The 27968-nt window shown below is 47.7% G+C and overlaps 1 protein-coding gene across 15 annotated transcripts in view; it reads right to left on the bottom strand.

Annotated features, from left to right (window-relative positions):
* PTPRS (protein tyrosine phosphatase receptor type S) overlaps positions 1–27968 on the bottom strand; it is a 310037-nt gene that overhangs the window by 125396 nt on the left and 156673 nt on the right. For all 15 annotated transcript variants that reach the window (XM_081177568.1, XM_081177569.1, XM_081177570.1 and 12 more), the window contains 3 exons: positions 23516–23661; positions 17715–17856; positions 2898–3086 (listed from right to left, as the gene is read on the bottom strand). In XM_081177568.1, coding sequence (XP_081033694.1) covers positions 2898–3086; positions 17715–17856; positions 23516–23661 — 477 coding nt within the window. The remainder of the gene's footprint in view (positions 1–2897; positions 3087–17714; positions 17857–23515; positions 23662–27968) is intronic.

Below are 27968 nucleotides of genomic sequence, written 5' to 3'. Positions count from 1 at the left end.
AGCCAGCAGGCGGCCTGCGCCAAACGTTTTGGTTCCGTCAGGCTTACGCAGGGAACATGTCTTTCCACAACGGCTAGCTGATTTCTGATTTCAACTTTTTATATGTTTTTTTTAATTGTATGGCTTCAAGGTACTATTGCAGCAAACTAATAGCTGTATATACCGTATTGGCCTGGATATAAGGCGCAGGTCAGGTCTGTGTCCAGGGCAGCTGTCTACCAGCCCCATCTGGTACGCAGGCTGAGACCCTCCCTGCCTGCGCACTGTTTTGCCAGAGTGGTGCATGCTTTAGTTATCTCCCGCTTGGACTACTGCAGTGCGCGCTACGTGGGGCTACCTTTGAAGGTGACCCGGAAACCACAACCACCGTATTTTTCGCTCTATAAGACGCACCAGACCATAAGACGCACCTAGTTTTTGGAGGAGGAAAACAAGAAAAAAAATATTCTGAATCTCAGAAGCCAGAACAGCAAGAGGGATCACTGCGCAGTGAAAGCAGCAATCCCTCTTGCTGTTCTGGCTTCTGGGATAGCTGCGCAGCCTGCATTCGCTCCATAAGACGCACACACATTTCCCGTTACCTTTTAGGAGGGAAAAAGTGAGTCTTATAGAGCAAAAAATACGGTAATCCAGAATGCAGTTTTTTAAGGGTGCAGAGAAGTATAACTTTCCGAGGGGCTAAACTACAGTTCTCAGGATTTTAGCAGGGTGGGGGAAGCTAAGTGCTTTAAATGGATGGGGTTCATCTCTCCTGGCCACCTGTTCAGGATTTCTTTTTGCAAGCAGAGGACTCGTGTTTGGAGATTGCAGTTGGGAAACAAAACAGTGCAGAATCACCGAATCGTAGAGTTGAAGCGCCATCTCATCCAACCTCCTTCAATGCAGGAATCTCAACAAAAGCATCCATCAGAGGAGCTCTGCAAAGCGTGGCCTTCTTTAGCCGTACAAAGAGGAAACAAGGAGGTCTCTGTGTTGGAACTAAGAGCGGCCGACACCCCAAAGCTAAACACACACAAACACAGTTACACAACACACAACCAGGGGAGGGAACACAACGAACGTCGAGGAAACAACTCTGAACGCAAAGCCACATGGAAACACATCACGAGGCGCAAAACCGCAACTCAAAATTAACTGAAGGGCAGGTAAACAAACGGACAGGTGGAAGCAGGGGCCTCACCTGCAGCGATTCCTGCACCTCAGAAGGGTTGAACTAGATGTCCTTTGGGTGTACCCCTTCCAACTCTACCGTTCTTTGATCTGTTTGGGCAGCACACCCTGTGTGTTGTTTAATGTGGCATGCCGCTTAGTGTGTTGGTTAGAGGGTTGGAGCAGGACCCGGGAGAAGCTGGGTTCGAATCCTCACTCAGCCGTGAAGCTCTTTGTGTGTGACCTTGCACCAGTCACCACCTCTCAGCCTAACCTACTTCACAGGGTTACTGTGAGGATAAATTGGGTTTGGAGAACCTTTTGCACCACCTCTTTGGGGGGAAAGGCGGTACCTAAAAATGCGATAAATAAATGAATGAAAAAATAAGCGTGGAGAACTGAATTTAAGAAATGGAAACCAACACAGATTCACCTGTCCCTTGATATAAGAGACGGGAGGCAAGCACTCCTGAAAAAGGAGAGGATGGAAAAGACCCAACAAATGACTCAGAATTTCATGTGGTTGTTTCTACATCCGTTACTCCGGTCACAAAGCCCAGGTAGTGGCAGCAGAGTCCTGGGCCCAGGACGTCCCTCAAAACATCGCACCAGCCGTCACCCTAGCTTCCAAACTGCCACAAACATTCACACAAGTGGGTTTGTAACACTTAACCCTGGCAAAGGCCATTTAAATGCAGCCGAGTTCTGGCAAAACTGCAAGTGTGCCCAGCTGGGTAAAGTGAACTTTTCCAGATACGTGTTAAGCGCTGTATGTATGGAGGAGCAGGTAAGTTCTGTGCCCAGGGCGGCTGTCTACCTGCTCCACCTGGTATGCAGGCTGAGACCCTCCCTGCCCACAGACTGCCTCACCAGAGTGGTGCATGCTCTGGTTATCTCCCGCTTGGACTACTGCAATGCGCTCTACGTGGGGCTACCTTTGAAGGTGACCCGGAAACTACAACTATCCAGAATGCGGCAGCTAGACTGGTGACTGGGAGTGGCCGCAGAGACCACATAACACCAGTCTTCAAAGATCTACATTGGCTCCCAGTACGTTTCCGAGCACAATTCAAAGTGTTGGTGCTGACCTTGAAAGCCCTAAACGGCCTCAAAGGCCCAGTATACCTGAAGGAGCGTCTCCACCCCCATCCTTCTGCCCGGACACTGAGGTCCATCTCTGAGGGCCTTCTGGCGGTTCCCTCCCTGTGAGAAGCCAAGTTACAGGGAACCGAGGAGAGGGCCTTCTCAATGGTGGCACCCGCCCTGTGGAACGCCGTCCCACCAGATGTCAAACAGAAAAACAGCTACCAGACTTTTAGACGACATCTGAAGGCGAAGCTTTTAATGTGGCTGGGGAAACCCAGCCAGATGGGCGGGGTATAAATAATAAATTATTATTATTATTCCTGAAAGAGGCAGTGCTAGCATAGTGGTTAGAATTCCAGCCCCGGACCTGGGAGATCAGGGTTCAAATCCCCACTAGGCCATAGATCTCCCTGGGGGCCGGTTGCTGCCTCTCAGACAAGGTGGGATGCCACCTTGAGCTTGCTGGAGAATATATGGACGCAATAAATCAATATATATAAGACTTTGTGATCCCCCAATCCTTTCCCAGAGGCAGCTTGGGGTTCCAAAGAGGACTCTCTGGCACAGAGAGTGGTTTACTCTGCAGACAGCACACACGAATGTCTGAGCAGGATCTTGACCGAAGCCTCACCTGCCCCACCAAGCCGACCATTTCGCCTCACCTGATCTCAGCTGCTTTATCCTTCCGTTGCTGGCGCTGGGGTCGACGGGCAGGAAATCTTTGAACCAGGTGATCTCTGGATCTGGGTTCCCACTGGCTGCGCAGAGCATGGTGGCGGTCCTGGTGCGCTCCACCACTTTCAGCTGGGGTCCCATATCGATGATGGGGAAGCCCGAAGGCAGCTGGTCCTCTGTTCGAAACGACACGGGCAAAAGGAGAAAGGGTTAGACTCTGTGGAGGCGTCAGGAGGTGGCATTCTCTGCGAAGGGCTCCGGCAGGCATGGAAAACTGCGACTCGGGGAAGCATGGGAAATTGAGACTCGGGGAAGCATGGGAAACTCGGGGAGGCATGGGATATTGCAACTTGGGGAGGAATGGGATATTGCGACTTGGGGAGGCATGGGAAACTGCAACTCAGGGAGGCATGGGAAATTGTGACTCAGGGAGGCATGGGAAATTGTGACTCAGGGAGGCATGGGAAATTGTGACTCAGGGAGGCATGGGAAATTGTGACTCAGGGAGGCATGGGAAATTGCGACTTGGGGAGGCATGGGAAATTGCGACTCGGGGAAGCATGGGAAATTGCGACTCGAGGAAGCATAGGAAATTGCGACTCGGGGAAGCGTGGGATATTGTGACTTGGGGAGGCATGGGAAACTGCGACCCAGGGAGGCATGGGAAATTGTGACTTGGGGAGGCATGGGAAACTGCGACTCGGGGAAGCATGGGAAACTGCGACCCAGGGAGGCATGGGAAATTGTGACTTGGGGAGGCATGGGAAACTGCGACTCGGGGAAGCATGGGAAACTGCGACCCAGGGAGGCATGGGAAATTGTGACTTGGGGAGGCATGGGAAACTGCGACTCGGGGAAGCATGGGAAACTGCGACTCAGGGAGGCATGGGAAATTGTGACTTGGGGAGGCATGGGAAACTGCGACTCGGGGAAGCATGGGAAACTGCGACTCAGGGAGGCATGGGAAATTGTGACTTGGGGAGGCATGGGAAATTGCGAACCGGGGAGGCATGGGAAACTGCGACTCCCATGCACCCCGGTAGGAAATGCTCTCTTATAAGAACATTAGCGGCTGGATCAGGCTCATGTATTCCAGCATCCTGTTCTCCCAGTGTCCGACCAGACGCCCCAATGGGAAGGCCACAAGCAAGATGGGAAGTCCACAGCTGCTACTCCCTTCCCCTTGCAGTATTCAGAAGTATACTGCCTTTGACAGTGGAGACAGAACATTGTGGCTAGGAGCCACCCTCTTTTAAAGCATCCCAAGTTGTGCCCATCACTGCCTCTTGTGGAAGGGAGCTCCACAGTTTAACTTTTAAAATGAGGCTGCATTTTAAATTCCATTTTAACCTGTATTTTAAATTGCCCCCCCCCCCGTTATGTTTTTACTGTAATTTTACTGGTGTTAGCCGCCCAGCTCTGGCATGGAAGGGGCTGGGTATAAATAAATTATTATTATTATTATTATTATTATTATTATTATTATTATTATTATTATTATTTGTACACTGTCATGAAGAAGTACTCTTTTTTTGGCCTTTCCTCAGCTTTGCCGAATGCCCACGAGTCCTTGTGTTAGGAGACAGGGAAAAATACCGTATTTTTTGCTCTATAAGACTCACTTTTCCCCTCCTAAAAAGTAAGGGGAAATGTTTGTGCGTCTTATGGAGCGAATGCAGGCTGCGCAGCTATCCCAGAAGCCAGAACAGCAAGAGGGATTTCTGCTTTCACTGCGCAGAGATCCCTCTTGCTGTTCTGGCTTCTGAGATTCAGAATATTCTTTTATTCTTGTTTTCTTCCTCCAAAAACTAGGTGCGTCTTGTGGTCTGGTGCGTCTTAAAGAGCGAAAAATACGGTACTTTCCCCTGCTCGCTTTCTCAATTCCCTGCGTCACCACCTCTGCCTCAGACCATCAGAATTTGGTTTGGCATCCTCAAAAAAAGGAGCCACAACTCGTTCCTTTGCATAATGTAATCTCAGGCTTCTGGAGCACATCAAACACCCAACGTCGCTGGCAGGCAATGGGCAAATACGGTGTGATCTCGCGGGTAAACTGGTCCCCAGTTGCTAAGGGCTTTAAGAGTAACGCCTTGGACTTGGTACAGCAACAAACTGGCAACTGGTTCTGAGCACAGGCGCCATGCGCCATGCGCAGGCGAGGCCTCACTCCTGTCAGCAGTGGCGTAGCATGGGTTGTCAGCACCCGGGGCAAGGCAAGTAATTTGTGCCCCCTAACCCGTGGATTTGCGCCCCCTAACCCTAACCCCAGATGTTGCGCCCGGTGCGGCCGGCCCCCCCTGCACCCCCCACGCTACGCCACTGCCTGTCAGCAATTACGCCGCAGCATTCTGCACTAACTGCAGCTTCTGAATCTTGAGGGAAGTGTGCATCGAATCAGATGGACCGAAGACCAATACAGTCGCACCTTGGAAGTCAAACGGAATCCGTTCCGGAAGTCCGCCGGAGTGCCAAAACGTTCCAAAACCAAAGCACGGCTTCTGGTTGGGTGCAGGAAACTTCTGCAGCCAATCGGTAGCCCCGTCGGACGTTTGGCTTCCAAAACTAGTTTGCAAACCAGAACAGTCACTTCCGGGTTTGCAACGTTAACAACAACAACAACGGGGAGACTCACAAGGCCGACTGGGCATGTGCTTAGGGCACTAGCAAAGCAGGGGAGCATACACACAAATATATTATTATTATTTAGCAATTTGGACGTTTTATAGTTTAAAAAAACCCCAAAACTTAAGAGCCATCATGGGGGAAAAAATCAGAACTTAGGCTTCCTTGAACTCCACACTATTCCCCTATTTTTTCCTCTTTTCTTTTCATCACTTGTCCCCCAGCTAAACTGGACGGTGGAGGGACACTTCCTACTAATGCAAACAAAAATAATGCAAGGACGTAATATCCCGCCATGTGTTGCAGCAAATCTATGCTTTATTATTCTATCAATCATATTTTTTTAATAATATTTTTTACTAATTTTAACATATAAATTATAAAATGTACCCCAAAACTTATCACTTATACAATCTTTTTAGACTTCCATCAGCACCTCTGATGATCCACCGTTTTAACCACTTCTTATGCATTTCTTAACTTTATATTGCCTTTACATCTCTTAACAAATCATCCTCCCCCTTGTCCATTTTTACAATACTTCCAATAATACTCCTCACAAAACTTCTTGCAACCCTACAAACGTCAACTGTTCTTCACAATTACTTTTCTAATAGTCCGTAAATTTACTCCAGTCTTCCGTGAATTTCTGGTCTCGCCGGTTTTGAATCCTTACTGTTAGTTTATCTAATTGTTCAAAGTCCATTAACTTCATTCTTCAATCGACGGTAACTCTTTTTGCTTCCATTTTTTTTAGAAGATATTTATTGAAGTTTTACAAATTATATCAAACAAAACAATACACAAACACAAACAAAAAAGAACAAGTATAATTTCAAAACCTTATTTTCTTAAAGCTTCCTTCACCGACCTCCTCATACCTCCCCTTTCTGCATTCCCATTTTAAATATTTAGTTCAGCAAATCCTCACCCTTAATTTTATCTAATTGCCAACCTTTCTTTTCTTTTAACTTAGTCTTTACAGCTGTACTCCATTTGATTTTTTTAAAGCCGCCTCATTCTAACACACATTGATTTTACAATATTTCTTAAGATAGTCCTTAAATTTCTTCCAATCTTCTTCCGCCGTCTCTCTTCCCTGGTCTCGGATTTTGCCAGTCATTTCTGCCCCAATCTTTTTGCTTCCATTTTTGGTGCAAGAAGCAAAAATGAAATCAATCATAAATATTAATTACTACGGATATAGTCTTCACAGTGGATTAGTTCTGATTTGTAGTGGGTTGCCTATGGAGGCGGGCGCTGTAATATTTCCAGGTCTTGATTCTGGGCCAAGGGTTGGAGTTCAGAATAGAAAGATAAGGTTTTAGCATGATATGAGAGAGGGAAAGGGAGGGAGAGAGAGAGAGAGAAAGGCTGCCTCTCTCCACACAGGCGCCAGCAAACTTTTTCAGCAGGGGGCTGGTCCACTGTCCCTCAGACCTTGTGGGGGGCCGGACTATATTGGGGGGGGGATGAATTAATTCCTATGCCCCACAAATAACCCAGAGATGCATTTAAAATACAGTGGCACCTCTGGTTAAGTACTTAATTCGTTCCGGAGGTCCGTTCTTAACCTGAAACTGTTCTTAACCTGAAGCACCACTTTAGCTAATGGGGCCTCCTGCCGCCGCCGCGCCGCCGGAGCACGATTTCTGTTCTCATCCTGAAGCAAAGTTCTTAACCTGAAGCACTATTTCTGGGTTAGCGGAGTCTGTAACCTGAAGCGTATGTAACCCGAGGTACCACTGTACAGTCATACCTCTGGTTGAATATGCTTCATGTTGAGCTCGTTCCAAGTTGCGCTCCGCGGCAACCCAGAAGTAACGGAGCGTGTTACTTCCAGGTTTCGCCGCTTGCGCATACGCTCAAAATGACGTCACGCACATGTGCAGAAGCGGCCAAAAGCGACGCATGTGTGCGCATATGTGCTGTCGCTAGTTACGTTTGCTTCTGGATGTGAACGGGGCTCCGGAACAGATCCCGTTCGTATTCAGAGGTACCACTGTAAAAGCACACATTCTACTCATGTGAAAACACCAGGCAGGCCCCACAAATAACCCAGAGATGCATTTTAAATAAAAGGACACATTCCACTCATGTAAAAACACGCTGATTCCTGGACCGTCCACGGGCCAGAATGAGAAGGCGATTGGGCCGGATCCGGCCCCCCAGGCCTTAGTTTGCCTACCCATGCTCCACACCATTCAGAATTTCCTGTGCATTCATCCGAAGCGCACCCGGCAGCCGGTTTGTTTGCATCATTCCATGTGGAGCTGGGAACGTCTTGCACCTGATAGGCTGGATGTGACATCATGCTCTGAAGCTTCCATCTCCTCCGCTCGGATGCCGCCCCTTCCCGAAGCTTGTTAATTCCACAAACTAATTAATCTGCCAAGAGATAGATCAGCCCCTCTTGACAGGCAGGAGGAGGGTGGGTGGATATTATATGAGCGGGGAAATCAGGGAGGGAGGGCGGCGAAGGGAGGGTGCTTGCGACAACTATTATTACGGAGTGTTTCTAATTAAACAAAAATGTTAATCTTGTGGCACATTGTGCAGAATTCCTCGGAGTTTAATTAAAACAACCGCGGCTGGAGGCGTGATCAGATTCGAGATGAGATCTGCGAAGGACGTGGTTCCCAGAGGCTGGCACATGCCACCAACCGGGGGTGGGGGAATAGGGGGGAAGACGAGAGCCCCCCACCCACCTGAGAAGGGCGCTGCTGGCATGCAAAACCAGGGACCACCGGTGCGCATCTAAACACCCCAAACGCCCGGGGTTCCCAGCAAGCAATCGATCAAGCCTTGCAGCTAGAATTTTGCTGGCCAAAAATTGGAAACTACAAGAAGTGCCAACAGTGGAAGATTGGCAGATGAAGATGATGGACTTTTTGGAGCTAGCCGACCCGACCGGAAGAGTCCGCGACCAGAAGGAGTATCAAGAGGAATGGAAGAAATTTAAAGATTATTTAGTTAAATATGTTAAGATAACTTAAACAGAAATACTTGGGAGTAACAGATTGGCCTAGGATTTAAATATGTGATATTGTGGAGAAAGGTCAAAATGAAAAGAAAGAAAGATGTTAATTGACCAAGTAAATTCTATGTGAAAATAGTTTTGGGAAACTGCTACAATGATCTACAGTGGTACCTCAGGTACCTCAGGTTAACTTAATTCATTCGGGAGGTCCGTACTTAACCTGAAACTGTTCTTAACCTGAAGCACCACTTTAGCTAATGGGGCGTCCCGCTGCTGTCGCGATTTCTGTTCTCATCCTGAAGCAAAGTTCTTAATCCAAGGTATTATTTCTGGGTTAGTGGAGTCTGTAACCTGAAGCGTATGTAACCTGAAGTGTATGTAACCCGAGGTACCACTGTATATAGAAACTCAGCCAGGGGGATTCAAGGAAGTCACCCAACAATGATAACAAAAGTGGATTTTTTTACAGCTTGGATATATGTTTGCTTGCTTGTTTTTTGATGTTTTCTTTTTTTGTTTGTGGATATGTTTGTTATAAATTTGGAAAACTAATAAAATAAAAAATCGATCAAGCCTTGCGATCTGGTCCAGCATTCTGTTCAACACAGCTCTCAGTAGGTTCAGTGGCAGACTGGCATCTGAGGGCAAAGCTCTTGGCGCCTGCTCGATGGCGAACTCAAACTCAGGGCGAGGTTCCTGCCCAAACCTTTGATGCTCAGATTGGGGCGATGAAGGAGCCAAAGGCACACAGGAAGGCACCACGCAAGCAAAGGCGTTGAAGGAGGGAGGTCTTAGTGCCTCCTCAGAGATGGATGCCTGTTGTCTTTGTCCATGGAGTTTTCTTGGCAGGGATACTGGAGTGGCTTGCCGGTTCCTGCTCCAGGTGGATCACGTTTGGTCAAAACTCTCCCCTATGACCTGTCCATCTTGGGTGGCCCTGCACGGCATAGCTCATAGCTTATCTGAGTTATTCAAGCCCCTTCGCCACGGCAAGGCAGTGATCCATGAAGGAACATCAACAAATGCCAACAAAAGTCCGTATAAAAGCCATGGTTTTCCCAGTCGTGATGTATGGAAGTGAGAGCTGGACCATCAAGAAGGCTGATCGCCGGAGAATGGATGCTTTTGAATTCTGGTGCTGGAGGAGACTCTTGAGAGCCCCATGGACTGCAAGAAGATCAAACCTCTCCATTCTGAAGGAAATCAGTCCTGGAAGGACAGATCCTGAAGCTGAGGCTCCAAGACTTTGGCCACCTCATGAGAAGAGAAGAATCCCTGGGAAAGACCCTGATGTTGGGAAAGATGGAGGGCACAAGGAGAAGGGGACAACAGAGGACGAGATGGTGGGACAGTGTTCTCCAAGACTTTGGCCACCTCATGAGAAGAGGAGACTCCCTGGAAAAGACCCTGATGTTGGGAAAGATGGAGGGCACAAGGAGAAGGGGACGGCAGAGGACGAGATGGTGGGACAGTGTTCTCGAAGCTACCAGCATGAGTTTGACCAAACTGCGGGAGGCAGTGGAAGACAGGAGTGCCTGGCGTGCTCTGGTCCAGGGGGTCACGAAGAGTCGGACACGACTAAACGACTAAACAACAACAACAACAGAGATGGATGAAGATGGGTTTTGACAAGTTCAGAGACAGCGTTGGTGGCCAAACAGGCAGCGTGGGTGAGCCGGAACCAGCCTGCAAGAGGGGAAGCCTGTGCCTCGAACTCCTTCACGCAACGCAGGGCTGAACTGTGAAGGAGGCAGCGATGGGCTCCAACTTGCATGGCTTTGAAAGGGGGTTAGTCAATTGCATGGGGGAAAATAAGGCTCCACTGTTGGGGGCGGCGATGGTCCAGAATACCAGTTGCTTGCAGGCTGCAGGAGGAAAGAATTGCTCTCGTGCAGGGGTCAGCAAACTTTTTCAGCAGGGGGCTGGTCCACTGTCCCTCAGGCCTTGTGGGGGGGGGCGGACCACATTTTGAAAAAAATAATAATGAACGAATTCCTATGCTCCACAAATAACCCAGAGATGCATTTTAAATAAAAGGACGAATTCTACTCGTGTAAAAACATGCTGATTCCTGGACCGTCCATGGGCCGGATTGAGAAGGCGATTGGGACGGATCCTGCCCCCGGGCCTTAGTTTGCCTACCCATGCTCCACACCATTCAGAATTTTCTGTGCATTCATCTGAAGCGCACCCTTGTGTTTGGATCGCCTGGTTAGCCCCAGGATGCTGGAAAAGATGGACCCCCCTTCTGGCCTGATCCAGCACGCCTCTTCCTGCATTCTTATTTGGTGCATGCAAAGACTTGGCCCCGCGCTTGTGCAACGCTGCATTCCCCGCTGTCACCAAACTTTGGTTGAAAGCACACATCGTGCCTTGGCAAAGTGAGGGGGCTGCTTTCAGGTCAGGCCTTTGGGGGTCTGTGTTTGTCTTGGAACAGGTACAACGCAGACGTCAGTCGCCTCTCCTTGGGATGATGTCACCCCTACACGGCCACATCTGCAGGGCTTGGCCATCTCTGTTCGCAGCAGCCCTTTCCCAGAGGGCTCTCCCCTCTGCTGTGACTCTCCTTGCTGGAAACGGCCGCTCGTTACGTGAAAGTGCAAAGGTCTTCCAGGGACGCCGACAGCTGCTGCGTTGCAGCTCTTTTAATAGGGTGCATTGAGAAACAGACGGAAAAGGCCGATCCCACGCGAAGGATCGTTGAAAATAAAACCGCTGATATCTTAACGCTGCTAAGCAAATCTGGGAGCAGCCGCGCTTGGAATACCGTGAAGGGTTCTGGGCGCCTTGGTCCACAAAGGGTATTATGGAGTTGGGAAAAGGTTCAGGAAAGGGAAACCAGTTGTAAAGTCGGAAGGGGCCATGAGGGTCTCATCCAGTAGCCCGACCCGTTGCAATGTAAGAATATTTTGCCCAATGTGGGTATCGAACCCACAACCCTGTGATTAAGAGTCTCGTGCTCTACCAACTGAAAATGATCAAGGGGGTGGACCGATTCCCCTGCAAAGAGAGGTTGCTACCTCGCAGGGTTGTTGTCGGGGATAAATGAGAAAAGGGAGAACCAGGCACAACCCACCTTGAGCTCCTTGGGGCAACAGGTGGGAAATAAATGCAATAATAATACAGTGGGACTCGGGTGGCGCTGTGGGTTAAACCACAGAGCCTAGGACTTGCCGATCAGAAGGTTGGTGGTTCAAATCCCCACGACGGGGTGAGCTCCCACTGCTCAGTTCCTGCTCCTGCCAACCTAGCAGTTGGAAAGCACGTCAAAGTGCAAGTAGATAAATAGGTACCGCTTCAGCGGGAAGGTAAACGGCGTTTCCGTGCGCTGCTCTGGTTCGCCAGAAGCGGCTTAGTCCTGCTGGCCACATGACCCGGAAGCTGTATGCCGGCTCCCGTGGCCAATAAAGCGAGATGAGCGCCGCAACCCCAGAGTCGGTCACGACTGGACCTAATGGTCAGGGGTCCCTTTACCTTTAATACAGTGGACGCTCGGGTTGCGAACGTGTTTCATGCAGGATGCACGTTCGCAACTTGCAACATTCGCAACCCACAGCGGCGCGTCTGCGCAGGTTGCAATTCGGTGTGTCTGCGCATGCGCAAGGAGCGATTTAGCACTTCTGCGCATGCGCAACTGCCGAAACCCGGAAGTAACCCGTTCTGGTCCTTCCAGGTTTCGGTGGTCCGTAACCCAAAAAAAACACAACCCGAAGGGTCTGTAACCAGAGGTATGACTGTACAAATAATAAGCGGCCCTGACTTAAGGCAGCTTCTGGTGTATTCCTGTTGGAAACCTTTGTTGAGAGGGCTACCCTAGGTAGGAGAGACGGCGGACATTTGGAGCAGGGAAAAGAGGGAAGTGAGAAAAGAAAGAGGGGGGGGAGGTGGTTGGGGAGGCACAAAGAGTCAGGGAGGCTGTCCACACTCGCTTGCCTGCTCTTTGTGAAAAAGCAGAGGTTAATAGATTCAGTCTTTGTCCTTTTAACTCTCCCCAGCAGTTACAAATGAGTCTGGCACAAGGGGAAGAAGTTGATCTTTGCGGCCCGAAATCCAAAGACAGGTCAAAAGGATAACTTTGTCTGAGAAAAGGAATTGGGGAGCGGGGGAGAGAGAGTGTGGGGCTGCACAGAAGAATTTGGTGACACTTTCTGGACCCTCGCTGCTTTCGGAGGGGATTCGATTGCAAACTGGCAACTCCGGGGTGAGCAATTAAAGAAGCCCTGGAGCTCCTGCACTCCAGACTCGCTTCTTGAAAAAACTGGACTTCTGCGACAAGGAAAATGTGTGGTGAAGGGATTCGCTCATAGGTTCAGAGGATTGCAGAGTTGGGAGGGGCCCAGGGGGGTCATCCAGTCCAACCCCTGCAATGCAGAAATCTCAAGGAAAGCATCTGTGGCTGATGAACATCCAACCTCCAAGGAATAAGTTTTATGCTTTCTTTCTTCTTTCAGATCAGGACCACTCCTCTTTTCTAGGGCGGAAAGTATTGCATTGTGCAAAACTCTCTAGGGAGAGTTACAGGTAGGTAGCCATGTTGGTCTGCCGTAGTCAAAACAAAATAAAAAAATACAGTGGCACCTTGTTTAGTTGTTTAGTCGTGTCCGACTTTTCGTGACCCCCTGGACCAGAGCACGCCAGGCACTCCTGTCTTCCACTGCCTCCCGCAGTTTGGTCAAACTCATGCTGGTAGCTTCGAGAACACTGTCCAACCATCTCGTCCTCTGTCGTCCCCTTCTCCTTGTGCCCTCCATCTTTCCCAACATCAGGGTCTTTTCCAGGGAGTCTTCTCTTCTCCTGAGGTGACCAAAATCTTGGAGCCTCAGCTTCAGGATCTGTCCTTCCAGTGAGCACTCAGGGCTGATTTCCTTCAGAATGGAGAGGTTGGATCTTCTTGCAGTCCATGGGACTCTCAAGAGTCTCCTCCAGCACCAGAATTCAAAAGCATCCATATTTCGGCGATCAGCCTTCATTATGGTCCAGCTCTCACTTCCATACATCACTCCTGGGAAAACCATAGCTTTAACTATACGGACCTTTGTCTTCAAGGTGATGTCTCTGCTTTTTAAAATGCTGTCTAGGTTTGTCATCGTTTTTTAAATAAAAGGACACATTCTGCTCATGTAAAAACACCAGGCAGGCTCCACAAATAACCCAGAGATGCATTATAAATAAAAGGACATGTTCTACTCATGTAAAAACACCAGGTAGGACCCACAAATAACCCAGAGGTGCATTTTAAATAAAAGGACACTTTCTACTCATGTAAAAACACGCTGATTCCTGGACCGTCCATGGGCCGGAATGAGAAGGCGATTGGGCCGGATCCGGCCCCTGGGCCTTAGTCGGCCTACCCACCTTCTAAACTCCACGCAAACAAATTAACGATGCATGCTCGCTAAACAAGCCACTGATGTCTAATCTGCCTGGCAACAAATCAGGATAAATATGCTCAATTAACAGGTTGTCTAGAGGCGTCCGGCGTTGCAGCAGCTCACTCAGCCCCCAACATTCCTGCTCAGCCACCCCAAGCTTGGAGTTCCTGCTGCCCCCGCGCAACAGCTCAGAGCTCCCAGGATGCAAATTCATGGAGGAAAGGACTTTTTATTATTCTTACTCTCCACTCTCCAGTTCTGGCAGCGGGCCAGTGGGGGGTGGGGTGGGGGGCACGCAGACAACTTCTGCTTAACGCCAGCAGGGTTTTTCCGGCTGGGTGGCCCCCTTTTTTTGCTAGCCGGAGAGAGCCGCTGCAATTAGCACATCACCTAACGAAGCTTTGAGAGCCCAGCGAGGGGGTGTTGGCTGTGTTTGAACCGGGAAGCACTAGTCGGCCGCGTAATGAGCATGCCAGCTGGTCGGTGGCAACCCCCCCCCCCTTGTCAGCCGGGTCCCTCCTCGGCTGACACTTTTGCCTGTTTGCCAGCCCCCAACGGAGGGGGAGACAAGGCAGGCTGCTTCGTGGGTCCCCACCCCAGACGAGCGACAGCTGTAGAGCTTGCAGAGGCCCAGAGCTTGAACAGCTGCTGTTGCGGGGCAATTCCAGCCTTGCATAATATACCCCCCCCCCCGTTCTTTCCGCACATTTGTATTTGTCACCAAAGAGGGTTCCCCCACGACGGCGCTAAGGATCCATTTAAAACAGTGCTCGCGCCGTGATTTATTTGCTATCAGCGCTCTGGTACTTAATTTTCGTTATTTGTGCTTGTTTGTTTTGCCACCTTGTTCTTTTCCCCATTTTTTTTTGGGGGGGGGAGACCGCTTTTCCCCCGTTTTTGTTTTGCCATTGCTCACTCCTAGGAATGTGGGTAAAAAGGCAAAGGGACCCCTGACCATTAGGTCCAGTCGTGGCCGACTCTGGGGTTGCGGTGCTCATCTCGCTTTATTGGCCGAGGGAGCCGGCGTACAGCTTCCAGGTCGTGTGGCCAGCAGGACTAAGCCGCTTCTGGCGAACCAGAGCAGCGCACGGAAACGCCGTTTACCTTCCCACCGGAGCGGTACCTATTTATCTACTTGCACTTTGAGGTGTTTTCGAACTGCTAGGTTGGCAGGAGCAGGGACCGAGGAACGGGAGCTCACCCCGTCGCGGGGATTCGAACCGCCGACCTTCCGATCCGCAAGTCCTAGGCTCTGTGGTTTAACCCACAGCGCCACCCGCGTCCCAGGAATGTGGGGAGCAGCCTTAAATAAGAGTCTAGGGTTGCATCTGGTGCAGCCATTCTGACAGCAGACCCGCAGATGTTAGCAGAGCTCTCTGTAGCGAATATGCAGACTGACAGCATGAAAGCTCGTTGCTATGAAGAACTTTTGATGCGGATGTCGGCTGCAGGCAGGATTCTGGCAGCCGAGCGATGGAAATATTTGGGGGAAAAATATGCATTTGTTGTTGTGGTTTCGGAACCTACGGATTTGGGCTACTGAGGAAAACATGCACATTTCTGGTCCCTTCTCAATTCTATGATTTTATTTCCTGTGCTTTGGACTCAATATGCCCAACACTGATCATCCATGCTAGCTCAGGAAATACAGAAGTTGTGATTAATATTGCTGTTTCCCCATTTCTTCCCCTTATCATTTATTGTTTGTTTGCTTTGTATACAGTGGTACCTCAGGTTAAGTACTTAATTCGTTCTGAAGGTCTGTTCTTAACCTGAAACTGTTCTTAACCTGAAGCACCACTTTAGCTAATGGAGCCTCCCGCTGCCGCCTTGCCGCCGGAGCACGATTTCTGTTCTCATCCTGAAGCAAAGTTCTTAAACCGAGGTACTATTTCTGGGTTAGCGGAGTCTGTAACCTGAAGCGTATGTAACCCGAGGTACCACTGTATAGCACAAGCAGGCTTGCTCAAAGACTCAGATCTCTCAGGTATCTGATTTAACTTTTTGTTAGGGGATAGGTCCCCCTGACACACCTTTGAAAAAGTGGCCAGTTTTTGCCTCGAAAGCGGCGATTTTAAGGAGGAAAGTCTGTGGGGGATGAGAAGTTAAACTCCAACTCTTATCTAAAAGAAGCCCTGGTTTTAATGATTATTTTGTGTGTTTTTTTGTTTTTTTTTTTTGCAGAAGACCCCAGATCCAGTCCTGTTTAAAATGATGAGATGTTCAGTGATGGGGGGGGGTCGGGGGGGAGGAATCCCTCTCTCGGCCCGATACCCTGGAGACACGCTGTCAGTCAGAATTAAGAGCAATATCGGGGGAGACGGTCTATCGCAGTAAGAGAGCTTCCTGTGCTCCTAACAGCAAGAAGGGTAATATTTCATTTTCCCAGAAACCATCACAAACAACTGGAAACGCAGCGAAGACATATCGGTTGCCCTACAATCCCTGCCCCTTGAGACGCTGTTAAGATAAAGCGGTGCCTCGCCTGATACGGAAACTTCTCCCTGCTTAACTCCCGACAGCGGAGATCCTCGTCAAAGCGACACCTTGCCACTCACTGGGAGAGGCAGACGGCTAAGCACCACAACGTGTTGGCATCGCAGAACAAGGACTTGGGGGCCTCTTGCTGAGCTCCAGGAACACCACCTGCTCCTTAGCAAGGCGGAGTGGCAGTTGGTTGAACGTACAGGAGCAAAGGGGAATAGGGGTTGGCGCTGTGGTCTAAACCACTGAGCCTCTTGGGCTTGCCGATCAGAAGGTTGGCGGTTCGAATCCCCGCGACGGGGTGAGCTCCCGTTGCTGTGTCCCAGCTCCTGCCAACCTAGCAGTTCAAAAGCACGTCAAAGTGCAAGTAGATAAATAGGTACCACTCCGGCAGGAAGGTAAACAACGTTTCTGTGCGCTGCTCTGGTTTTGCCAGAAGTGGCTTAGTCACTTAGTCACTTAGAATGAAAAACTGTCTGCAGACAAACGCCAGCTCCCTCGGCCTGTAAAGCGAGATGAGCGTCGCAACCCCAGAGTCATCCGCGACTGGACTTAACTGTCAGGGGTCCCTTAAAGGTAAAGGGACCCCTTACTATTAGGTCCAGTCGTGGCCGACTCTGGGGTTGCGGCGCTCATCTCACTTTCTTGGCTGAGGGAGCCGGTGTACAGCTTCCGGGTCATGTGACCAGCATGACTAAGCCGCTTCTCGTGAACCAGAGCAGCCCACGGAAACGCCATTTACCTTCCCGCCGGAGCGGTACCTATTTATCTACTTGCACTTTGACGTGCTTTTGAACTGCTAGGTTGGCAGGAGCTGGGACTGAGCAACGGGAGCTCACCCCGTCGCGGGGATTTGAACTGCCGACCTTCTGATCGGCAAGTCCTAGGCTCACAGCCCCTTACCTTTACCTTATTTTTATGGGAGCAAGAGAAAGTGCAAGGTGTTCCCTTGCTGAGAAAACAAGGAGGAGGTGCAGAACTTCCTGCAGGAACTATCTGCTCCTATTATTATTATTATTATTATTATTATTATTATTAGACATGGACTCAAGGCAGTTTTCAGCTAAAAATAAGAACAGCTGGCGACATAGGGGGAAATCATTAAAAAAACAATTAAACATGGATAGAGTTAAGTCTACCTATTAAAAGTATACGGACAATTGCATTAAAAATGTCACAGCACCAGCCCCTGCCTTAAAAGAACTCAGTCTGCTGGAATTTTCTACTGGCAGATCAAACGCACATTAAACTTGCCCTGCAGAGCTTTATCCCAGATAAGCAGCCTTGGAATATTGGACAGACGAGACACCAAGCAATGAAAGATCTGTCCCGTCACAGGAATTTACCTCTCAGGACAGTCAGTTTGGCGTTGACGGTGATCTCTGCCACGGAGTTCTGGGCAACGCATTCGTAAATGTTTTCGTCCCGGGGGGTGCGGAGGGGCTGGATTCTCAGGACAGCGCCGGCACCTTCGTCAAACTCAATCGTCTGAGACAGGGAGAGGAGGAGAAAGTAAGTGTTAAAAGGCTAAGGAGTTTTTTTTTGGGGGGGTGCTGTTAGCAGAGTGCATCTCTAAGTCCCTGATCCCCCCTTCCCATATTTTGTTGTCTCAGACTCAAAGGAAAGAACACTGTACAGTCGTACCTTGGTTTTCAAATAGCTTAATTCTCGAAGGTTTTGGCTCCCCAACGCCACTAACCTGGAACTGTTCCGGTTTACGAACTACTTTTGGAAGTTGAACATCCGGCGGGGCTTCCGATTGGCTGCAGGAGCTTCCTGCAGCCAATCAGAAGCCACGCTTTGGTTTCCGAACGTTTTGGTGTTTTTTGTGAAAATAATATTTATTACTTTCCCAACAATTTAACAACAATTTTTCACTACAAAAGAAAAAAAATAAAAAAATACAAAAAAACAAAAAAAACTACATAACACATTAAACTAACAAAACAGAAAACAAAAACAGTTTAAAACACATCAAACAGTTTCATTATCTTATCTTTCATTCACTTATTTCAATGACCTCCTCACACCTCCCTTTTTGTATTCCACTTCTGTTAATTGTTTCAGCAATTCCTTTCCATCTTCCTCTGCTTTCTATCGTTTAATTATCTTAACAGATTCTAATCTTATTTTCACCTTTAATACTCTATTAATCTATTTATACTTAATTCCTTATAACATTACTACTAAAGCCATATAACTTCATTCCAACATTTTTCTAACATTCATTAATTTTGCAGTATTTCTGTAAGTAGTCTTTAAACTTTTTCCAGTCTTCCTCCACCGACTCTTCTCCCTGGTCTCGGATTCTGCCAGTCATTTCCGCCAATTCCATATAGTCCATCAACTTCATCTGCCATTCTTCCCGGGTGGGTAAATCTTGTGTCTTCCAATACTTCGCGATGAGTATTCTTGCTGCTGTTGTTGCATACATAAAAAAAGTTCTATCCTTCTTTAACACCAATTGGCCAACCATGCCCAGGAGAAAGGCTCTGGTTTCTTCAGAAAGGTTTCCGAATGTTTTGGAAGTCGAATGGACTTCTGGAGCAGATTCCATTCGACTTCCAAGGTACGACTGTATTTTAAAACTGAGGGTACAATGATAACAGTCATGCAGAAGATGTATAGTTTGGGTCTGACTTCTTGCAATTTTGAGTCAAACACTGTTCTCTCTCTGACATCCCCCTCTGACACCCCTTCTTTCTCTTTTTTATATTTTCTATTTATGATTTTCAGTTTTATACATTTCAATAATTTTACAATTGTTTTAACATTTCAAAACTCATCTTCCTTCCCCCTCTTTCTGCAGTTCCTTAAATTTATTTTTATTATTTTCTGCATATCCAAATGAACTTAAATTTGCACATTTATTCATCTAATTTAAATAGATACTCTTATAAAATTGCAGGTTATTGCAACAACCCTACCAACGTTCTTATCTGTTTACAGTTTGTTTGTAAATGTTCAATAAACCATTTCCATTCTTTTATAAGAAGTTCGTTATTTGATTTCTTATTCTTCCAGTAAGTTTTGCCATTTCTGCATATTCCATGAGTTTTCGCATCCATCCTTCTTTCGCTGGGGCTTCTTCTTCTTTCCATTTTTGGGCAAGTAACATTCTTGCCGCTGTGATCGCGTGCCTGAATGAATTTCTATAGAGTTTGGGTAGTTCTGTCCCTGTAATTCCCAAAAAGGAAAGCTTCTGGTTTTTTTTCTTTTACAAACGTTATTATTATTTTTTTAATAAATATTTTATTAAGTTTTCACAATAAAGGACAAAGAAAATACAAAATCACAAAAAAATACAATACAAAAATACAAACATTAAACACATCAAAAGAAAAAGAAAAAAGAGATAAAAACACATATAATAAAGAAAAACAAAAATTCCCTCTTTCTTAATTTATCATCTTCAATTTGCTTATTTTCCGGATTCCTCACGTCTCCCGTTCTTGTATCCCTTTTTAGAAATTAATTCAGCAAATTCATATCCTATTGATTTATCTGTTGTTAATCCAATCTTACATTTTACTTTGTTGCTAAAGCCCCTGCGATTCAATTCAATGTCCTTAACATTCATAAATTTTACAGTATTTCTGCAAATAAATTTTAAATTTCTTCCAATCTTCCTCCACCGTCTCCTCTCCCTGGTCTCGGATTCTGCCAGTCATTTCCGCCATCTCCATATAGTCCATTAGTTGTTATTTTAAACATTTTTTTCAATTCATTATATATCATTTCCCAGTATACCACATATGATAAAAAAAACTTTCTTTCTCTTTACATTTCCAACACTCGTTTGATTTGCATTCACCGTATTTTTCGCTCTATAGGACGCACCCGACCATAGGACGACAACAAGAAAAAAAAAATCCCCCCTTTCTGCTCAGTGCCCCTTCAGTGAAGCGGCAGGAGAAACGGAGAAACGGAGCCCCTTCCATTGCTCCTCCCGCTTGGCTGAAGGGGCGCTGGACAGCTGTCCCTCTCGGCTGAAGCCAGGAGTCTTGCTCTCCCAGCTTCAGCAAAAGGAACCCGAAGCCTTCGGAGCGCAGCGCAAGTTCCCGCTGCGCTCCGCAGGCTTCAGGTTCCTTTTGCTGAAGCCGGGAGAGTAAGACTCTCCTGGCTTCAGTGAAAGAAACCTAAAGCTTGCGGGAACTCGCACTGCGCTCCGAAGGCTTCAGGCGGCTATCCCTGAAGCCTGGAGAGCGAGAGGGGTCGGTGCGCACCAACCCCTCTCGCTCTCTAGGCTTCAGCGAAAGCAACGCGAAGCCTCCGGAGCGCAGACAGAGCGTTCCCTCCATGCTCCGGAGGCTCCGCGTTGCTTTCGCTGAAGCCAAGGAGCCTGCATTCGCTCCATAGGACGCACACACATTTCCCCTTAATTTTGGGAGGGGGAAAAGTGCGTCCTATAGAGCGAAAATATGCAGAATTCATCATGCGAAAGGCTGGGCTGGATGAATCCGAAGCCGGAATTAAGATTGCCGGAAGAAATATCAACAACCTCAGATATGCAGATGACACAACCTTGATGGCAGAAAGTGAGGAGGAATTAAAGAACCTTTTATTGAGGGTGAAAGAGGAGAGCGCAAAATATGGTCTGAAGCTGAACATCAAAAAAACGAAGATCATGGCCACTGGGCCCATCACCTCCTGGCAAATAGAAGGGGGAGAAATGGAGGCAGTGAGAGATTTTACTTTCTTGGGCTCCATGATCACTGCAGATGGTGACAGCAGCCACGAAATTAAAAGACGCCTGCTTCTTGGGAGAAAAGCAATGACAAACCTAGACAGCATCTTAAAAAGCAGAGACATCACCTTGCCAACAAAGGTCCGTATAGTTAAAGCTATGGTTTTCTCAGTAGTGTTGTACGGAAGTGAGAGCTGGACCATAAAGAAGGCTGATCACCGAAGAATGGATACCTTTGAATTCTGGTGCTGGAGGAGACTCTTGAGAGTCCCATGGACTGCAAGAAGATCAAACGCATCCATTCTGAAGGAAATCAGCCCTGAGTGCTCACTGCAAGGACAGATCCTGAAGCTGAGGCTCCAAGACTTTGGCCACCTCATGAGAAGAGAAGACTCCCTGGAAAAGACCCTGATGCTGGGAAAGAGTGAGGGCACAAGGAGAAGGGGACGACAGAGGATGAGATGGTGGGACAGTGTTCTCAAAGCTACCAGCATGAGTTTGACCAAACTGCGGGAGGCAGTGGAAGACAGGAGTAGCTGGCGTCCTCTGGTCAATGGGGTCACGAAGAGTCGGACACGACTAAACAAACAAACATAGAGCGAAAAATACAGTATACATTTTTTGCCAATTTCTCTTTCTTTCTCTGTTACCCCTTCTCTCTCCTGCTCCCCCCACTTCCTCTCTGACACCCCCCCATCTCACTCCCCCCTCAGCAGGCTTCCAGAGGAAAAGCATTGCTTTCAAGATGTCTCAACGGACTGACTACAGAGAGCCTTTTGAAACCAGGCTGAGAGTTGCAGGTTGCGCTTAAAACGACGGGAGAGAAATCTGTTGCATACGTACGTTGACAAAAACAGGGACTAAAATCACATCACTCTCACACACATACACACTTCACACTGCCCTTCCTCTGAGTCCATCAGACAGAAAAAAACAAGAACCCAGCAACAGATTTGCCATTTGGATTTCCTATTTCCCGCACCGCACGACAGCTATTTTGTACAGGAGATGAAAATCCTTCTCCCTCCTGAGCTTGCACAGAGAGAAACATCTGAAGAGACGTAAAAGATTTTGCACTGGGGGGGTGGGAGAGGGTCACAGAACAAAATACACTGGAGACGCCGAAAGGACGCTTAAAAAAATTTAAGCGGCATTTCCATCTCAAACAACACTTTGAGGGACTAAAGATTGCACATGCACGATTTTATCCTACCGGTCCGCCCAAAAGCACGCACTGCTGTTGCTCTACTCCCCCCCCACACACTTTACAGTCATACCTCAGGATAAATACGCTTCAGGTTGAGCGCTTTCGGGTTGCGCTCTGCGGCGACCCAGAAGTAACTGAGCGTGTTACTTCTGGGTTTCCCCGCTCGCGCATGCGTGGACGCGGTGAAACATGACCTGTGCACGCGCAGATGCGCTGCTGTGTCTTACGTTCTGTTCAGGATGCGAACGGGGCTCCGGGAACAGATCATGTTCGCATCCCGAGGTACCACTGTATCTTCTCAGCGAGCCTGTGACGTAGGCTGAGAGACTGCAACTGGCTGAAGGACACCCAGTTTGTTTCCCCGGGATTCGAACCTGGCTCCCAGTTCCTCTCCCGACAACCCGTCCCTCCCTCCTGCCCCCCTCCCCAACTGATGATGATCCATTAATTGCATTTATACCCCCATCTTCGCTCCGAGGAGCTCAATGTGATGCACGTGGTTCTCTCCCCCTCCTCATTTTATCCTCACAACAAATGTGTGAGGGAGGGCTGAGGTGGAGAGACTGTGGTCACCCTAATAACTTCATGTGACCAAGCAGGGATTTCAACCAACACACTAACCACTGATTTATAAATCACTGATTTATAAATCACCTCCTAAACATAATCTAAACCAGGAATGTCCAAAGTCCGATTCGGGGGGCCTAATCCAGCTTTTATCCGGCCCCTGTGGCAGTTGAAAAGCGGAACAACTTCAATCCTAAAAAAAAGGTCAACAACTTCGGTTGGCCCTCACGAATAATAATAATAATAATAATAATAATAATAATAATAATAATAATAATTTATTATTTATACCCCGCCCATCTGGCTGGGCTTCCCCAGCCACTCTGGGCGGCTTCCAACACAATATTAAAATGCAGTAATGCCTTAAACATTAAAAGCTTCCCTAAACAGGGCTGCCTTCAGATGTTGTCTAAAAGTCTGGTAGTTGTTGTTCATGTTCACTTCAACAAATCTGGCCCTCTCTTTGAAAAAAGTTTGGGCACCCCTGATCTAAACATAAGACCCTTGAGAACATTTTTCAAAGACGCAAACAACAGATGTGTCTGAAGCAACACTAGAGACCGAAATGCTCCCATGTCAAGACTCTTTTTTTTTCCCATCGCAGCGGTTGGACTAGATGACCCTGGGGTGCCTTCCGACTCCAGCATGCCCTTATTCTCTCCCCTGTAAAGGCAGGAGACGCTTACCTCAAACCTCTGGGAGTTCACTTTCTTCCCCTTCTTGTTCCAGGTCACGCGGGGCTTGGGGTCTCCCCTTGCTTGGCAGACGAAGGATGCCACCCCGCCAGAGACCCCAATCTGGTCCACGGGATTCTTGATGAACTCGGGGGGACCTTAATGTTCAAGAAACAGAAAGGGGTGGGGGGAGGAAGGAGAGAATATTGAATAACTTGAAATATTTCACAAATGACGAATTAAAAATTAAAAATTCACAAATGACGAATTAAAAATTAAAAATTCACAAATGACGAATTAAAAAAGAGTCAAAATGTATGGAGCAAAGAGTCATGAAGTCAGGGGTCCGAGGATCAAGGAGCCAAACGCAGCAAGGCAGGAAATGTGTTGCTGTGGCAAAGAGCCAAAGGGAAATGCTGACCTTATATCCCTTCCCGGCTCTTGCCACCAGGTGCAGTGAGTTACCAATCGGCCTCACCTATACGGCCACACCTTGCCTCTTCAGAACAAACTTAGGAAGCCCCCAGTCCTGCAAAGCCCTACTGGTCACAGGGCCTGGCTCCTTCACGCACACCTGACACCCTTTCCATTAGTGTCAGAATGCATTTATGGGATGGCGGGGGTGGCGTTCGCTGCAGCTGCATCACACCCAGCAGACATGTGCAATCTGCACTATGCAACATTTTGCAGCTGCACATAAACCCACTCCCTGTCCTCAAGAATGGCAGAAGGCAGCTTTATGATCAAGAGCGTTTGCGCGGGTTGGGGTTTTGTGGTTTTTTTGGAAGGGGAGGAAATCACCCAGCACAGCTGTGGCTCTGCTATTTCAGTATTTCAGTAAATTTCAAACTAACAAGACGGGAAGAGGCAAGGATGGAAGTGAAATAAGGAGAGAGACAGATGCCACGCAGAGAGAAAGAGTTCCTCACATCGGGTCCTGTCCCAAATCAGCTCTGGGTAACTTGCACTCAAACCAAGCAGAACCCCACCTCAAAACCGACCTCACAATTTACCGTATTTTTCGCTCTATAAGATGCACCAGACCACAAGACGCACCTTGTTTTTGGAGGAGGAAAACAAGAAAAAAACTATCCTGAATCTCAGAAGCCAGAACAGCAAGCAGGATCGCTGCGCAGTGAAAGCAGCAATCCCTCTTGCTGTTCTGGCTTCTGGGATAGCTGTGCAGCCTGCATTCATAAGACGCACGCACATTCCCCCTTACTTTTTAGGAGGGAAAAAGTGAGTCTTATAGAGCAAAAAATACGGTATTTTTCTCGTGCAGAGGCGAAGTTGCACCATGCAATCGATGCGTCATCAGTCCACTTTAAACGGTTAAAAGATTATGACTTAGGGAGAGTGTGTCTGAACTTAACAGCGCTTAGCTGATTTTGGGGTCGCTGTTTAGTTAATGTTGTTAATACAGTTTTATAGATTACAAATGTCGCATTGTTAATCATATAATACGACTTTTGCTGTAGTTGTTTAGCTTGTTCTAAGCTGCTGTTTCGTTAACAGCGTTTCATAGATCCATTGATCTATCCATTGTTCCACTGACGTGTTTATTTTTTCATATGAGCATTTATTTGTGATGCTCTATTATGTTACTCTTGTTTATTGTTTGTAAGCCACTTTGAGACTCATTTGAATGGAAAGATCAAAATCCTGGGAATTGTGTGGTTTGCTGTGGGCGCTGAGGGTTGGTAGGAGACCCACCCACATTCTGCTCACAGCACAGCAATTCCCTTTTAAAATATTTTTATTGAGACTTTTCTAACAACAACAACAACAACAATAATAATTTATACCCCGCCCTCCCTAGCCAAGGCCGGGCTCAGGATGGCTAACAACCAATAATAAAAACAAGTTGAATGAATACAACTTAAAAACAAGGTTAAACTACAACATTAAAATATTGAAACATTAAAGTATTAAAATGCAGCCTCATCACAGGAGGAGAAAGGAAAAAGAAAAAAGTAAGAGGGGGAGGGAATCAGATTGACTTCAAGCCAAAGGCCAGGCGGAACAACTCTGTCTTACAGGCCCTGCGGAAAGAAATCAGATCCTGCAGGGCCCTGGTCTCATGAGGCAGAGAGTTCCACCAGACCGGAGCCAGTGTTGAAAAGGCTCTGGCTCTGGTTGAAGCTAATCTAACTTCCTTAGGGCCCGGGACCACTAGGGTGTTGCTATTTATGGACCTTGAGGCTCTCCATGGGGCATACCAGGAGAGGCGGTCCCGTAGGTATGAGGGTCCTAGGCTTTAAAGGTCAAAAGCAGCACCTTAAATCTGACCCTGTACTCCACCGGGAGCCAGTGCAGCTTGAAAAGCACTGGGTGAATATGCTCCCATGGCAGAGACCCCGTGAGGAGCCTCACTGCAGCATTCTGCACCCGCTGGAGTTTCTGGGACAGCTTCAAGGGCAGCCCCGCGTAGAGCGAATTACAGTAGTCAAGCCTGGAGGTGACCGTCGCATGGATCACTGTGGCCAGGTCGGGGCGGGAAAGGTAAGGGACCAAATGCTTGATAAAAGGCAGCAAATCTAAATAAAAATAAAGGAAAGGAAAGGAAAGAAGAAAGACCTTAAACTAAGACTCATACAACAAAAAATAATATTTTGAATTTACGGGACTCCATTACATTTTTTTTTAATGAAAGAGCTAACTAAGACATCTAGCTGCTAGAGATGTAATAGAGACAATGCTTCTTTAAAACATATGTTCTTACATTGTCCTACATTGGAATTTTTTTTGGCAGAGGGTAATAGAAACGATCAATGCGACAATACAGAAAAAAACCTTAAATTCACAGAGGAAAGCATCCTTTTGAATTATATACCCAATACATGGAACCTAACAAAGGGACAATATGAACTGACTCGGCAAACAGACTGGCTGTGAACGGGATCCATTCTGGAGGCCTGTTTGCAACATGAAAAGAACGCAACCCGCAGCGGCGCGTCTGCGCACGTGCGAGTTGAGAGTCACCGCTTCTGTGCATGCGCATGGCGGCATTTTGCGCGTCTGCATATGTGCGAGAGGCGAAACCAGGAAGTAACCCTTTCCGGTACTTCCGGGTCGCCGCAGCATGTAACCTGAAAGAACATAACATGAGGTATGACTGTACTGATTAACTGGAAAAATAAAAAAGTGTCTCCTTTCAACCAATGGATAGAAGAAATGTATAATCTTGCAACACATGGACAAGTTGCGGAGAAATGTAAACTTGCCATGGACAAATTTGATGAGAATCGTAACAATGGTTATTTTTTTCGCATCTTATTTGACTTTGTGCACTTATAATTTTATACCGTGTATTTAAAAAATCCTCCTTCCCCAAGAAATAATTTTTAGGAAAGGAAAGGAAAGGAGGAACCAAAAAGAAAGGCAGAAAGATAAAGGGGGAGGGGGGCGGATTACAAAGCCCTCTATCAGAGGTAGAACTTAATCCTTGTCCCACACAAAAGGGGCTGGGCCCTCCTAATTCTCCCTTGGGAGCTTCACCCTCTTCTCCCAGCCCCCACCCTGGGCGATCTCCCCTTCCCCAACTCTCACATAGGGTCTTTCAACGCCCTTCCATCACCTTCCTGTTCATACCCTCCCATAACCCAGAACAAAACAAAACAACACATGAGCAAAGGCAAAATTAGCAGAGAAACAACAAGAAAAGGAAGGGGGGAAAGAGCAATGACGGAAGTTAGAAATCAGAAAGAATAAAAACAGAAAGAGAGATGATGGCGATGATTCTATTATTTTATATGCCGCCCATCTGACTGGGTTGCACCCAGCCATTCCGGGCGGCTTCCAGCAAAATACGCAAACACAACAAAACACCAAGCATTAAAAACTTCTCCCTATGAGAAAAAGAAATAAAGGGAAATAAAGTCCTCTTTAGCACTACAATTCCCAGAGTCCCCAGAGCTTAGGTGCAGAGGAGGAGCGAGAAGGTATTTGTGGCACCCAGACTTTGTCCTGTTTTGGGGAGCAGGAAAAGAGCTCCCCAGGCCGCCTCCATTCTCTCTCTTGTTGTTGTTGTTTAGTCGTTTAGTCGTGTCCGACTCTTCGTGACCCCCTGGACCAGAGCACGCCAGGCACTCCTGTCTTCCACTGCCTCCCGCAGTTTGGTCAAACTCATGCTGGTAGCTTCGAGAACACTGTCCCACCATCTCGTCCTCTGGCGTCCCCTTCTCCTTGTGCCCTCCATCTTTCCCAGCATCAGGGTCTTTTCCAGGGAGTCTTCTCTTCTCATGAGGTGGCCAAAGTCTTGGAGTCTCAGCTTCAGGATCTGTCCTTCCAGTGAGCACTCAGGGCTGATTTCCTTCAGAATGGAGAGGTTTGATCTTCTTGCAGTCCATGGGACTCTCAAGAGTCTCCTCCAGCACCAGAATTCAAAAGCATCCATTCTTCGGCCATCAGCCTTCTTGATGGTCCAGCTCTCACTTCCATACATCTCTACTGGGAAAACCATAGC

Source organism: Podarcis bocagei, assembly GCF_964188305.1.
Source record: "Podarcis bocagei genome assembly, chromosome: 18".
NCBI classification, from domain to species: Eukaryota; Metazoa; Chordata; class Lepidosauria; order Squamata; family Lacertidae; genus Podarcis; species Podarcis bocagei.
The sequence above is the reverse complement of the archived record's forward strand: the minus strand, read 5'-3'. Positions and strand labels throughout refer to the sequence as shown.